This window comes from Ammospiza caudacuta, chromosome 16 (assembly GCF_027887145.1).
Source record: "Ammospiza caudacuta isolate bAmmCau1 chromosome 16, bAmmCau1.pri, whole genome shotgun sequence".
Taxonomy (NCBI): Eukaryota; Metazoa; Chordata; class Aves; order Passeriformes; family Passerellidae; genus Ammospiza; species Ammospiza caudacuta.
The window spans coordinates 10,545,411-10,561,012 of record NC_080608.1 but is presented as its reverse complement, the minus strand read 5'-3'; the positions used below and the strand labels follow the sequence as shown (position 1 = coordinate 10,561,012).

The window sequence follows — 15,602 nt, the reverse complement described above, 5'->3', positions numbered from 1 at the left end:
GCAGCTTTGCCTTTAGAAAATACTTGTTTTACTCAAACCCTAAAAAAGGCCAAAGATTCAAAGTGTCTTTCATAAGCACTGTGGGATGACAGTGAATCTCCTGGGATTCTTTTTGACTCAAAAAAATAGAGGTCAGGTCCTACCCATATCCCTCTTCTTAAATTAGATGCTTTCAGCGGAGCTGCACTGATTTACAGCCCTGGACAAAGAATGAATACATTTGTTTTAACTGAAATGACCTTTTTGTAATGTACCCAATCTGGAAATTAAACATCCCATCTGATGTCCCATTTGGAATTTCATTATATGAAGCTGTAAGACGTTTACAGCTTTTTTCTCTGAAAAGTGATTACGCTCTCTGTTACAAACTCCTATAAAATCCTACAAAATTTGCTTCTGCCTCCCCATTTTACATAACAAACTCCAAATTCAGAAGCCTATAAAACCACTTTATTGAATTCAGTGTGAAAAGCTTTGATTTCTGTACATAAATACTTTCAGAGTTGCATTCTTACTACCTCTTATCTTCTCCAAATATTTACTTAAATACACATTCTGAAAGACAGTTTCAACCTTGAGAAATGAATTGCTCACTAAAATGGGTTTGACAAGCCATGAATGCAGCATTCAGGTTAGAAAAAACAAAGTGTTTTAGTTTTGAAATGCATCTTGCAAAGCAGGTGTGTGTCTTTTGGAGGTGCATGCTCAAAGGTCCAGCTCAGCCCACGTTTCTTGGCCTGAGAAGGGATTTTTGGCAGCTGTCTGTCTGGGGATGGAGACACTTGGGAAGGGCTTTGCAGGCAGAGAGGAAAAGGAGGGACATGAAGAATGTCACATGTGAAAACAGTGGGGGCAGATTTGACCTTTCAGACCTTCCAAGACAATGTTCTCAGCTGGGAGGGTGCCAGACCCACCCAGCAACCTTCACCTCTCCAGACAGAAAAACAGCTCAATGGACACCCATTGTCTCACCATTCCACATCCCCTGTGCTCCTCCCCAGCCCTTTAGGGATCTTCTAAAAGACTTTTTCAAAAACCAGCCTGGGGGTGAGAGCAGCACCTCTGGCCGCTGCACAGCAGTGCCCAGGTTGATTCCATCCAGCCTTTGCTGAGGAGCCTGGTTTGCTCTCACAGTGAGCTGTCTCACAGTGAGACTGTATCACCATAAATCCTCCCTCCAACATGGGCAGAATAAATTGGATCAAGGGAGGAAAACATTCTGAACAGTATGGGTTCAGTGAGAGAAACCATGCAGGAAAATGGGTCTGGGGCTGTGGCACAAACCACAGAGGAATTTCTGGTGCATACTGGGCCTCAGAAGAGCAGGGTGAAGGGATTTTCTCTGGGCCTGAGTCCCTGCTGAGCTGGCACTGCTGTGCACACTGTGACAGGTCCAGCAGAGTCCTCGCTCCCTTCCTGGTGTACCATGGCTCTGAAAGTGAGCCTCTCACCCAAAACAGTCCTTTCTTCTTCCCTCACCTTCCTTTGGTCATGGGATGACCAAAACTGGGAGCATGGTTAGTGTTGTCACTGCTTGGAGCTGCAGAATGGTAAATTGAAGCTCAATATTGGTTAGTATTTCTGAGGATGCTGGAAGCACAGAGAGCTTGTGCTGGAGAGCCAGAGCTCAGCCTGGCTCATCTCTGGCAGCTGATGAGCATGGACGGGAGGCAAAAGGGATGGATCAGCTCTGCCAAAGTGTTTTCCAGCACATCCCTGCACTCAGCTGGCCTGAGGAGCTGCACAGGGCCATGGCTGTGGTAAAGTGCTGAGGTGGCAAGGGTGGCAGCTGACTGCACTTGCCAAGCTCTGGCCCTGGGATAGAGACCTCTTAGAGGGCAAATACCAGCAGACATGTTTGTCCTTGCCTCTTTGGAGAGGCAGCATTGCAGCAGAGGCCAGGCTGCCCCAGCCCATGGATGCAGGCAGGCAGTGAGGCCCAGAGAGGGAAGCACACTGGGGCCTTCCTTGCAGGGTGCTGGGAGGGTCTGTGCCTTTTGCCTTTCACCTCCTGCCTTGCCAGCCTGTAAAGCTGTGAAAGCAAAAGCCTGACAGCAGGAACAACCCCTCACTGCTGTTAATAAGCAGAGGACTAACGAGGGTGAAGCTGAGTGCATTAAGAGCCCACCTGAGCACAGAGGCTCTTCCTGACAGCACTTTGCCAGAAAGGATCCATTTGCTTCCCCCAGTGATGGGCAGGCAGGCAGAGCCTGTCATCCTTGTCATTAAAGATTGCTCCAAAGGGATTAAACACCATTTCTGAGACCTGCCAGGGCCAGCCAGGCTCAGCAGCCCTGCCAGCCCACTGCAGGTGCTTTAGCAGCCTCCAAAGTCACCAGAAATGCTGCCTGATGGGGCAGCAGCACTGAGAGAGCACTTAAAATTTCTAACACTGCCTGGGGAGGAGGGAAACTGAGCCAATGTGGAGCAGATGAGCAGGTCAGCAAAGGCTGCCAATGCCACGTGCATGCTGCACATGTGAGTACAACTCTTCAGAGCAAAAAGCTTCACAATTTTGTATTCTCTGCCCTAAAGTCATTGTCATCTTAAGATTCAATGCAAGGATGAAAACAAATCATGCTGTCAAAAAATCATGCATTAGAAGCAAATTATTCTCTCTAAATGCATCTTGGCAATATAATTGATAAACGGTGAGTATGTGAAATAATTGAAAAAGCAGGGTGGGAACATACAGGATAAATGACTAAAATAAGAAAGTAATGAACACATGTAAATAAAAGCCACAATCAATAGATATAAATTACAGCGTGACAAACTGTAAATAATCAGAGCATTTCAGGCCTGGAATGTGATCCTTCTTCAGGGAAAACTTGTGTTAGCAAATCTGCAAAAGCCTTAAGAAGAAAACAAGAAGACGTGAGGTTATCAGGGCTGTTTGAAATGGCAGACACGATGGATTAGTCCCTGGATTCATTACTCAAAACCTTCACCAGCAGTGTGGAAGTAAGACATGATACCAGCCCACTTCCTTCCTCCACCCCAACATACAAATAATCCTGGCAGGAGTGATGCCCTCAGCCTTTCTCACACTGTTACAGACAGATTAAAAAAAGGGATAGCATTTTTCCTTCCTGATTTAGCCATTTAGAAGGGGCTTTTGAAGGCTAACTCTGGTCTCTTGATTGACTGCACTTTCTCCCTTCCCCCTCATCTCAGGCATCCTTGTGCTATTCAGAAATAAACACCCACTGCTCCCAGCTTCTGCAGATGCATGTATTGAGGCAGTTTTTTGTCCACCATGGAGGATTTTATCCCATTTCTGTTTCCAGGTCCTAAATCCTTTCCAGATCCTGGGGATTAAATTATCATCAAGACCAGACCATGCCAAGACCCTTCAGCATGAGTGGGCATGCAGCCTGCATCAGGGATGAGCTCAGCCACTGCTGCTGAGAGCATAAAGCAGCGAGAGATCAGCACTGAGAATGGACTGAAGAGATTTGGGATGGATGAGGGCTGGTGGATTTATACCCTGGCCTCCAGGCTGACTCCTGAAAATGCAGGTGAGGGATGACAGACCTTCATTTGCTGTTTCACAACATGGTTGCTTTGCCTCAGGACATCCTTCACTCATTGCCCAGAGCACAGCAGGAAGGTTTCTGCTCACCTGCCCACTGTGGGTGCCCTGAATCCCTGAATGTTTGGGGAATCATTGAAATACAGAATGGTTTGGGTGGGAAGGGTTCCTAAAGACCATCCAGTTCCACCCCCTGCCATGAGCAGGGACACCTTCCACTGTCCCAGGCTGCTCCAAGCCCTGTCCAGCCTGGCCTTGGACACTCCCAGGGATGGGGCAGCCACAGCTGCTCTGGGCAACCTGTGCCAGGGCTTCACCACCCTCACAGGGAAGAATTTTCTCCCAATACCTAATCCAGTCCTGCCCTGTCTCATTTTGAAGCCCTTTCCTCTTGTCCTGTCACTCCAGGCCTTTGTCCAAGTCCCTCTCCAGCTCTCTTGGAGCCCCTTTAGGCACTGGAAGAAACTCAAAGTTCTCCGCAGAGCCTTCTCCAGGCTGAACAGCCTCAGTTGCTGCAGGTTTATGTCACATTAAATGAAAGTGGGTTAGAACTGGAAAAAAAGTTTTCTTAGTGCACAGATTTGAAGGAAAGTATCTGCTGCTCTCCAAGACTGAGCTCCTTTGGAAAGCACCCTCAGGAGCAATGTTTGGGCAAAGATTGCAACCTCCACCTTGCTGCTGGCTTGCAGACAATATTATGTGCTAAAAATACATCATGCTCTACATCTAGGAGTAATAAGAAGAAATGGCATTAAAATGCAAAGTATTGTCAGTGGTTATTTCCATGGAAAGTCCATTTCCATTTAATAGCAGAGAATCCATCACGTTCTGCCTTATTTCAGCTGTGATGGCTCCCAAGAAAAGATGTACGTCACAGCATGTTGAAGGCAGTGCCTTTGAGAGGAGCTCAAGGTGTAGTTTCCAGGTAGTTGAGGGGAAAGTTGCTTTGTCACTTTCCTTCACAGCCATGCTGGCACTCACCCTTCCCCAAAAGTGCCAGAAAATGTCACTAAATTTGCCTGTGGTGCAATGTGAGTGGGGGCTGAGGGAGCCTGCAAAGAGCTGCTGCAGGGGGTGTGGAAAGGAAAAATGGGCAGAAGGTTTGAAATTCTGGGTACAAGTGAAAGCAAGGCTCACTCAGTAATTCTGCATCTCTACAGGAGCCCAGCTGGGTCAATGCTGTGCCACAACTTGCACCAGAGTCTGGGGCAGACTGAGCAGCCAGAACGCCCTGATTTTAATGTAGCAATGGTTTGGGACTTACCCTTGTTCCACTATAGCAGAGGATTTAATGAGACTCAATTAGCAAGGTAATTAATTAATCAATTATGTAAAACAGATGAGCAATCCGATATCCTGTTCTACAATGATACAGCTCTTTGTTGAAACTTAATTAATACACAGGCTTGGGGACAAAATAAAAAAAGGAAAAAAAAAATAAAACAACCCAAATCCTAGAGAAGAACCAGTTGGGGAGAATGATTCCAACAGAGGATGGAAACTGGGCTGGAGACCAGATGGGATGACAGTGGAGTTATTCTGGGTAGTTTAACAACCAGGCTGATGTTTGTCTCACCACTGCAGCCAGCTGAGCCAAATGGGGCTCTCCTGCCTGCCAAGACAAATCTGTGGTAATTCCTTCTGTGTGACTGCTCAGTGCCCACCTCCCCAAGCTGGCTGGTGCTGTACATGATGAGGGAGGTGTTCAGCAGATGTGTTTGTTGTTTCTGTGCCTCCCAGCTCCTCTTGCAGTACCAGGGGGGCTGCAGGGCTGAGCTGCAGCTTTAGGGTCTCTAACAACCACCAAAGCTCTGCAGGTGCAGGGTTCCTACGTGACCTGTACCAAAATCAAGGGAGGTATTGATCTTCTGTAACAGCTCTTTGTAACCCAAAGTATTTCAATAGCCTACATTAATCTGTGAAAACATATATCTTGTTACAGTCTCTGTTTTATTTAATTTTACTTTAGGCTAATAGTTATTTGGGTCAATTCTTTGCAGTTGTGATAAATTGACACATCATCTGTGATGGAGAAAAACTGTGTCAGGGCTTCTGCTTTCACAGACTCTTACTCCAACAGTTTTGCATTAACCAGATTTGTGATATTCAATACAGAAAAATCAGTGTCAAACCTGCAAGCCTCTCACACCCTCCAAATAGTTTTAGAGATAATGTGTTTCCAAAGCTCAAACCAATGTGCTTATGGGCATTTCCTTTAGCAATATGCTCTGGAGTCAATTTTCCCATGTTCAAGGGCCAGATTGCAAATGTGTTGGCTGGGAATGGAGCAGAGTCATGCTCCAGCAATGATTCTTATTGAGTAACTATGGATGAGAAAAGGCAGTTACTGCCTGGCAAAGACCCTGCATTTTAAGTTTTCTTTACAAACTCTCCCTCTGCCCAAGTCTTTAGTGTGGAATTGCAGGAATTTATAGCAATATGTAGAAGAAGCTGATGCTCAAGCGCAGTGGTTGCCAGGGACTGTATTTCTTCCTAAGGCTGCTGTCAGAGGGGTTTTTGCACAGCTACAGCTGGAGGGTGACTGCAGAGCCCCTGAGCGCTCACACCAGAGCCTCTCCCTCATTGCTGGGTTGGCAGAATGCTGCACCACCAGGATTTGCTCCTGGCCTTGCTCTTCCCTTCCTCCTGGAGTGCCACTGTGTGGTTTGTGTGTTTTAACCTTGTTTTCAGGGATTCACTTCAAGCAGTTACTGGCATTGCCCAGGCTGTAGCAGGAATCTGCCTCTGCCTCTTCCATGGGCTGACCCTGAGCTGCTCCAGGCACTGGGAATTCTCCACTGGGAAAAACTAGGTTCAGTCATGGAAGAAGTGGATTGGACTTCTCTGTCCATGCTCAGGGGATGCATCGTCCTCATTCACAGCTTACCTAAATCCGGTTTCACTGTTTTCCTTCTCTTTCCAAGATTACACAAAACCATCTCTTCACTCTGCCTCCTCACCCCCTCTAAAAGAGCTGGTCTCATTCCAAAAATGGGAGTGTTCAGAAAGTCAAAAGCTTATTAATAGCTCTCTGCCTCTTTTTAATCTATTCAAAAAGCTGTACAGTGTGCAAAGCTGTTGTGACATGATTTTTCTTTTTTAATATCTCACCCTTTGACTGTCAGTATTTAAGGAAAAATGAAACTAATCATCAGTGAAGGCTGTAATGCTACTGTTTTATAGCTGCTGGGGAGCTCAGGAGAAAATTTTGCAAGAGAAGATATAAAAGAGAGCAAGAGAGAGAGGAGGCGTGTGTGTAAGTGTATGCATGCAGCTCACATTAGAGGTTTCACAGAACAAACAAAAAGTATATTCATTGGCAAAGTAATATTAGTAAGATAAGGAAAGTATATATTGGAAAACAGTGAAAAAAGGGCAATTTTTGTAACTTTGTCCTGAGTGCTCCTTTCCATGCAGAGGAATGACCTCCATCTTCTATTGCCCAGCCTGGCAGAATTTACTGAAGATGCAAAGTACAGTATTTGGGTATGGATGAACTCTACTGTCCTCCAGGTAAGAGTTGTCCTTGATAACATTTTACTTTGAACCCCAAATGACCTTTTATTATTACTGGAGCAACATTTCAGTCACAGATACTCTTCAATATCAATGGGGAAGCACAGGATGTATCTCCTGGGAGGGAGCTCATGGAAATTACTCCAAGATTCTCCTCTGAAAATGGAGGACAGAGTCATGGAGAAGGTAAATATAAATCAGTGCAGCTTATCAGGACATGACAGGTGGGATATATTAATCTACTACAAGTATTTTAATGCATGAAACCAAAGTACAGCATTAAGCCCAGTACAGGAGGGAGTAGCAAAGCAGGGGTGATAAAACATGAGCTGAACATTATGTGAGGTGTAGAGGGAATTCCCAGAAGTGGATATCCCAAAATTCCAGTGGATATCCCATGCCCAGGGGGGTCTAAAGACATATATAAATACATACATACAAACATATTTATTTATTTATTTGTGCATGTATTATGTATCTATTTATATACACGTTTGTAATTAGAAGGGAGTGGTGTGTCTGTGTAGAGCTATGTATGTGTAATACAAAACAAAGCTTGAAAGTGCCAGTAATTTGAAAGCTAGAAGGAATATTAAAAGAAAAAAACAGAGCTCCAATCATCCACCCTTTCTGACAACTAAAATCTCATTTACAACTCACACACCTCTAAGCTCTGGATTTCTTTTGCTTTGCTCCCAGCACTCAGTGCCACACACAGCATCTGACATCTGGAACAGCTGAGACACTTCAGCACAGAAGATCAAACACTTCAAAGAGTCTCAGAGTGGCTTGGGAAAGGGAAAACCCAGTTGTTCTCAGAGTCAGGTAAGTGATGTACTGCAAGTGATGTGTGGTACCCACAGCAAAAATAAACTCATGAATGCAGGCACTTGAACTGAAATTTCAGGCAGGTTCTGACCCTTGATGGCCCAGCTTAGCCAATGGTTAGATATATTATCAGTGCATACCTGATGAGATGACAATTGTGAAAATGCCTGCAAATTGGTTTCTGTTTTCACCTGGTACTTTTAATATTCCACATACAGGAAAAAGGTGATGAAATAACATTTTTAACTCTGTAATTAGCACTGCAATAATGCTGGCTGTTTAAATTGGTTAATAATATTAAAGACAAGCTCTGATTTAATTATAGAGACACAAACCCAGGTATTTCTAAATGAGGATGGCTTTCCACCAATTGTATTTAATATAATTTTGCCTTCATTTATCATGTAGATAATGGCCATTGCAGAGTGTGGCTGTGTTTGTGGAATTGGCCTGGATATCTTCAGAAGAGACAGAAAAAGGTGACAATTTTCAATCTGGAGAGGAAATAAAAATGAAAGCTTCCCCCTCTGCCCTTGCTAGTTCCTCAAAAATCAATTTTAATATAATTTGAAAAGTTCTGATTTTGGTACAGTTATTCCATTCCGTTTGGTTTCATTTCTGCTTGTGAAATAGAGGTTTCTGGAGACCTTGCATTAACTCCACAGATTACAGTTGGCATTGAACAGAGGTATAAGTTATGAAGCAAATATAAAAGAGCATCCATTTCCATGTATGATTAAATGCTTACTCAAGGTAGTGCAGTATTTTTGATCCCCTAAGTTTAATAAAATTCAGGACAGGCAACAAGGAGTCGCAGACAAATTAAAATTTATTGAGACAGACAAAAATGCAACTATTTCAGACTACAGTTAAGCATTTACAGTTAACCAAAGGTAGCAAAATGCTCACATTCCACTTAACTCCTTATGGAAAAAGCATTCAGAATTTACTATGCAGTTCTACTTACTATGATAGTCTACATCCATCTACAGTAGGGACATCGAACTGAAACACGCAATATTTGGATTTCTCCTTACAGATCTACACATTGAACAGTAACAGACATCAACAGCATTGAGAAAAGTATAAAAAGACCAGAACCCACCTACTGTAGAAAGGGCTTTTTGATGTGTAGGAACTGTACAAGGCAGTCTGTGGGTGGCAGGGTGGGACACAGGAGGGGCTGCAGAGAAGCCAACAAATGGAGGGAGCGAAGCTCGAGCGACCTGGGCTGGGTCAGGTGCTGACCTTAGATCTACATCAGTTGCTGCTTGAGGGAGAAAAGGCTACAAAACTCCTAATATCAAAATATTCCCATGCCAGAAATGTACACTGAGACTAACAGACTAGGCTGGGGAGGCAAAGAGAAGCATTCACTAACAAACAGTGTTGTTTTAAATATAAACTTTACATCTTCAATATAAACTGTAGAATAAATATTAAATAAACAGTTCAAATGGTTAAAAATAATAGTACAGAATAGCTTAAAAAAAAGGCAAAGTAAATAAAGAGGATTCTTTGTGTTCACAGCAAAGGCCAGTAATGACCAAAAAAAAAATCCAGCTGTGCTGAAATCTGAACATTTTGATTTAACTACACTAGTTAAAAGGAACATAAAGCAATGCCTAACAGTACCTCATAGACTGTAATTTGAAAAGAAAATGAGGTTAAAAATTGGTTTGTGTTTCTAAAAGAATGGGACAACTCAGATTCCATTTTTCACAATGAGAAAATGTTTGGAAGGTCAATGACTTGATTCAGATGGGAAGTAAGTCTTGCTTGGTAAAAAAAAAAAAGGAAAAGGAAAGAGAAAAAGAAAGGAATTGAATTAAATTAAGTTGGAAGCAAATTAATTCCTTTACAAAGCATGAAAAATGGAAGGGGCTTGATCTGGAGGAGCACTGGTTCTTGGTAGAATTGCTGGTTTCTTTATTACTATTTCATTAAATAGAAGATTTTCTTAATGCATCTCCCCAAACTGGGCACACACACACACACACACACACATGCACACACACACACACACACATATGCACACACATATTTGTGCATAAATGCATATCTACAGTCACACTGAGTTATACATGTGTATATATAGGCTCCAGGTCCCCACCATGGGAGGATGCCAGTGGATCACAAAAGGGCTTTGTTAAATATCTTTGCAGGATTTTGGAACTTGCTCTCAAAGCAATCCAGACTCTGAGCTGCCCTTCCAAGCATGCTCCTGCCTGCTGGACCCTGGGACTGGCCAGGGCTGCCCTGCCCAGCTGCCCCAGCCCATAAAGGGCACATTTCCCACTCTGGCTGGAGCCAGAAGAACACTTGCACGAGTCAAAGAGGTGACTGGAGAGTGTTGGGGGGGTGTGCCTGGATCCAGGCCAGCATGCCTAGAACAGTTTGTGTGTGTCTGTGTGTGTTTCTGGGCTCTGGGGATGAGCTACCAGGGGCCACCCAAGCCAGCCAAAGCACCTGACCCTTCACCAGGCTGTGCTGGGCATGGAGCTGTTTCACTGGGGCTGTTTCACCACTCCATGTTTGAGCTGTTGAGTCTGACAGACAGTAATTGGTTTACAGTTAGATATAAAGCTCTGACTTATAATTCCAACTCTGATTTGGAAGTATCACATGTAAAAGATCACAGCCCGGAGACCACCAGTGGGTGGTGCTGCCATGTCTGCACATGTGAAGATGTTCACATTCCCTTTTAAAGGCTTATTAAACAGCTTTAATTTAACCATATTGCATGTTTACACGGGACACAGCCCCCTGCAGCCTCAGACCTGGTGCTGCCTGCAAGGGCTCAGAGTGCCAGGCTTTGCTCTGTGACCTTTGGTGGAAGGCACAGCCCAGGATAATCTGTGTTGTAGGGACACAGGACTGCCAAACTCCCCCCTGGCTCTGTGTGGAGAATGAGTCCAGCCAGGACAGGAGGATCAGCATAATCTGCTGATTGTGGAGCTCAGACTTATGGCAGAATGAAATGGCAGCTCTGTGCCTCAGGCAGGTCTTGCACAGGACAGCAGAGTCAGGCCCAGAGAGTGTGGGGTTAATTAAGAAAATACCAGAGGAAAACTAGACAGGATGTTTGAGAAGGAACCTACTGACAGTGCTCAATTGCTTCTCACAAAATCATATTTAGGGAGACAGAAATGCTAGGTTTTCTGCTCCTCCTGCAAGTTGGCAGGATTTCTGTGAAAGGCAAATAGAAAAAGTGTGCATATGTGTGTGTGTGTCTCTGTGTGTGGTGCAGCTCATGGAAAATGATTATTAAGTATATTTTTCTAAAGCTATGGGAAAACCAAAGAGATTTATTTGAGGCAGGGCAGATTGCAGGCCTTTTGCAAATGACTGTGATGGCAGATTTTTAGGAGGATGCAGGGGCGTGAAACAACAAATTCCTCATGGTTTTACACATCCTTCTGCATTAATAATGATTATGTAGGCTTGCTCTTTGTTCTCAGGTCATTGATCTGGATAAATAGGAAACAAAAGAGGAGAAAACAGGAGAGCCCCTGCAGCACATGGTACCTGAAAGTAATTCCACTTCTGATCACATCTGAAAGCAGAGGTCCTACCCAGAGGGCTGCCAGGCAGGCACTGGCTTTGGAGAGGGCTGAGAGCCAACATCCCCGGGCCAATGTACCTAAAAACTGACTTCTGCCAACCTGTGTGGCATTTTCCAGCTTTCAACTAACTATGTAGATAACCATGTTGTGACTCAATGCTGTCTCCACCTCTATATCCACCATTAACTCAGAAAAAAAATCTAATTAGTTTTTGTTATAAAAAACACATTTTTCATTCTGCAGAATAACTCACTGGCCAACCACAGGCTCTGCTAAAATATTTATACCTGCATCCTAATGCAAGAGTGGGGTTAAGGTTCCTCTTACTGCTTCACAAAACAGCAAAGACAATAAAATATCACCACAGCACATTACTGCATCTGAGAACTGCCATGGGAAAGGACACTGCAAATAATGTAATGTCAATATGCTCTGATACAAGAGCTTTGAATATATGGGAGGTATTGAGGGAATCACAGACTGGATTTTAATTCTATTCTCTTTCAGGAGTGTGCATTACAAGTGTGCAGCCACACTGAGCCAAGGGGTTTTGCTTTTGCAATATCACCACCTAAAGCTGCTTTTTTGAACAGGTATCTGTATCTGTATCTGTATGAAATAAGGGACAGTTCCTTTTGAGGGCTGGTGTCTTGGGCAGCATTCTGGCTTTGGAAGGAGGGCTGCTCAGTGGAGAACAGAGAGCTCTGAGGTGTGTGAGCTGGGAGCAGAGCTGCCTGTGTGTTATCAGGGACCCTCCTGGTGCAAATGAGCAGCTGAGGAACAGCTCTGGGGGTGCTTATGGTGCAACAAATTCACCAAATGCTCTCCCCTTAAACACCCTTGGTCCAGGACAGCTGCAGCATCTCTTAAGATCAAGAAGGTCATGTTCCTTTATCAAATAAAGAGTGTCAGTGAGCTGATTGTGCCCTGGTGGGAGTTTTGCCTTCAGTGTGAGCTGGACTAAACCTGTTGACTCATGCTCAGAGAATGGAAGGAAGGGAAAGTCCTGCCAGTCCTGGGTTTTCCTCTGGATTGAACCCCTGGTACTGGGCAGCCACTGTCCAAAGATACTTACTCTTCACTGGGACATTATAAATATATACTGGAAAACGAGGCACGTACTTTTCCTTCTTCATGAAAGAAAAATCTTTTTCTCATATGATCCAGGTAACAATTTATGACACAAATTCTCTGACATGAGAGGGGCTTCTTAGCCTTTGTATTGTTTTTTTTTTGAGCCCCTTCCAGGATTTCTTCACAAGATGGATTTCATAAGTGGTGCAAATGAGGATTAAGACACAAAATGGTTTTGAAACAAAACTCATTGCCCCTGTGGATAGAACAAAAATCCCCTAAACCAACTGAACAAAAGCTGTATTCCAAACAGTCCTTTGCTGGAAAAAAAGTTGTCATCCAAATTAAATTGGCTATACAAAATTAAACTCAGTAGAGAGGGAATTTTTGTGCCAGGTACTCTCAGATACAATTGCAGAGATATGATGTGAGTTGCAATATTGTGCAAAACGTGAGTCCTCATCATGATGGGCACTACCATATATAACCAATTTCATCATCCTTATCATCATCTTCATCTTCATCATCTTCATTAGCTGCTCTTACATGAATCTTCAGTTTCCCTTCTTTGTCTTTTTTTGTTGCTTCAGGTTCCTCTTCCAAATCATCCAACAATACAACAGATCCACCACTGCCAAAATCCCCTGAGGTTTCTTGCTCTTCTTCTGAAACAGGTGAGCAGGAAAGGTCATTTCCTCACAGAACACCAAATTCCACATTAATCACCATCCTTGTCATGCAAGCCACTGTCATTTGCAATGTTATTTTTTAAATTAATAGGTTCAGCTTTCATGAAACAACCTTAACATTTCAATTTTCATTCTGAACTGGGAAAAATACATATCTATAGACTCTGCTATTTTTTTTTTGCATAAAACACCCCCTTATGCATTGTCTTCCTCCTAGAGGCTTGACTGGAAAATTCCAGAACATGTGCATGCAGCCCAGAAAATCATTATTCCTTTGTAAATACTTTCATTCCATCACTGCTCTGTATACCATGCTAAAAAACCCAAAAAAGTGGTTTCATTTGAGTGAATAAACCTCACTCTGCAAATATAGTTATTGAAGCTAAGATCTGTGATGTTATTCTGGGCATCCTGGGCCTTCTAGGTCTCTGTTCCTTCTCAAAAAGGAAAGCTGCACTGAAAACCATCCCTGAGGCACTCTGAAGGACTGTAGGTGACATCTTCCTTGTCTGGGCACAACAGCTAATTGGTGATTTCACTTACCTACACAATATTGTCCTGTCAGCAGTTGTATTGGGCTTGGTTGCTAATGCACACAATTTTACACATTTAGGCCTTCCCTTGTCTGGAAATTTCCAGTAGGTGTGCATTCCAGAGTATACAGAACAATATATTTAATAACCATGCAGAGCAACCCCAGTTCCTTAATTTTAATATCACTAACTGCACTTTCCAGGCTTGTAGCAAAAATACCTTAACAATGGTTATTGCCTGCTAACTTGTGCTGCACCCCTGCTGTCCAAAGGACCCATGAGGGTACCCATTTGTGTGTGAACAGGAAAACAGAGGAGCTACTTTGACCTGTGCTACTCGTGTTTTCCCTGTTGTCATCATCCTCGGTGGTGGCACAGCAATGGCAGGGTTACAGCAGTGTTAATTCCCCCATTGTCTGAGGAAAGCAGATCATTACTCACCACAGCTGACTGTGCCTTGCTTTCTGGAGCCAGCTATCTCATTGCCATACTTATCAACACACCAGCACTGCCCCGTGCTGCCATGGCACTGGGTGGCTTTGTAATAACCTTCCTCATTGCAGCGGGGGATGAAAGCACCTGAATAAAATATAAGGTGTGCTCAGTAATGCAATCCTCTGCAGGAGCAAACACACACACAGGGTATTATGAACTTAGCACTTATACACATGAAGATCTTGACAATGTTGGCAAGGAAATACGTGTGATTATCTGGTGCCTGAAAAGGCAAAGGAATTATTTCTGGTGAACTCTTTTCAGACAGCCTGGTCACAGAGTATAAATGTTTGTTCATATCCAGCACACAGAGGAGACTGTCACACAGCTCTAGAGAGAGCTTCAGTCTGCCCTGAATGATTGATATTCCCACAGAGCCTTTTCACATTTAACTCCTGATTTTAAAACTTTTCTTCCCAACTGGATTATTACCCCAACTTCATTAGTTCTGCATTTCCCTCCATTTGCACTCCTTCAGTGTTTATCACGAGTCTTTCCACAACACTGTAATTATCCCTGGAAGGTATCTGCCATCTGCTTGCTATTCATACTCATCTCAGGCACATCCCCGGACTTACTGAGAGCTCCCATGTATAAAAGAAGAAATAATGCACAGGCTTTACAGAGAGGGACAACAGGATCTGAATCAGTAAGTCTTAGGATTTGAAGCCCAAGTTTTGTCTCACAATAAAACCAATATATTTCAGCCTTGTAGAGTGTGGTTCATTCTGGCTTCTGCAGAGAGGGAAACTCTCAGGAGAAACCTATGTTATTGTTCCCACCATTTTCAGCAGATACAGCAAATGTACTTCAGTATGAAAAGCCTCTTGTTCTTGGAGATGAGTTAGCTTTATTCCCACTGGAGGTCAGTACATTCATTTTTCCCTTCTTTGTCAATTGCTTCAATTTGAAACATGACATAAACACCCCCTTGCCCCCAAATTTCTTGTCTCAAATGATTTTTCTCCTTTGTCAAAGATACCAGTGATTTACTGGTGGTTCAGTAAAGTTTTTTAACTAGTTCCATGTGTAGCATCTATTCAGACAGCACATGTGTCAAAGGGGCCACTTCCACTACATTTCTCACAGGAAAAGATGAATGAGAAGGTGCTGCCCAAATGTCACCAGATTTCCTCTATAAAAGACATAAAAGTGGAAGTCAGTCAGTCTCATGCACACAGAGAGTGAATCTGAAATTCACACAAAGTGAATCTGAATATCCAAACTCATTGCTCTGCAGATCTTGTCTAAAGTTTGAGTGCTGCTAATACAGATCTGGCAGATGAGAAGAGAAACCTTTGAACATCTGCAGAAATCTTTGTTTATCAGATCAGTTTTGGAGACCACATCCATGAGTGGGAATATT

The 15,602-nt window shown here is 43.5% G+C and overlaps 1 protein-coding gene across 1 annotated transcript in view; it reads right to left on the bottom strand.

Annotated features, from left to right (window-relative positions):
• Nucleotides 1-8,690: 8,690 nt before the first annotated feature.
• The window catches only part of SPOCK1 (SPARC (osteonectin), cwcv and kazal like domains proteoglycan 1), a 264,357-nt gene continuing 257,445 nt past the window's right edge, over nt 8,691-15,602 (bottom strand). The window contains exons 10-11 of the mRNA XM_058815131.1: nt 14,183-14,320; nt 8,691-13,184 (exon numbers count right to left, since the gene is read on the bottom strand). Coding sequence (XP_058671114.1) covers nt 12,994-13,184; nt 14,183-14,320 — 329 coding nt within the window. The 3' untranslated portion in view covers nt 8,691-12,993. The remainder of the gene's footprint in view (nt 13,185-14,182; nt 14,321-15,602) is intronic.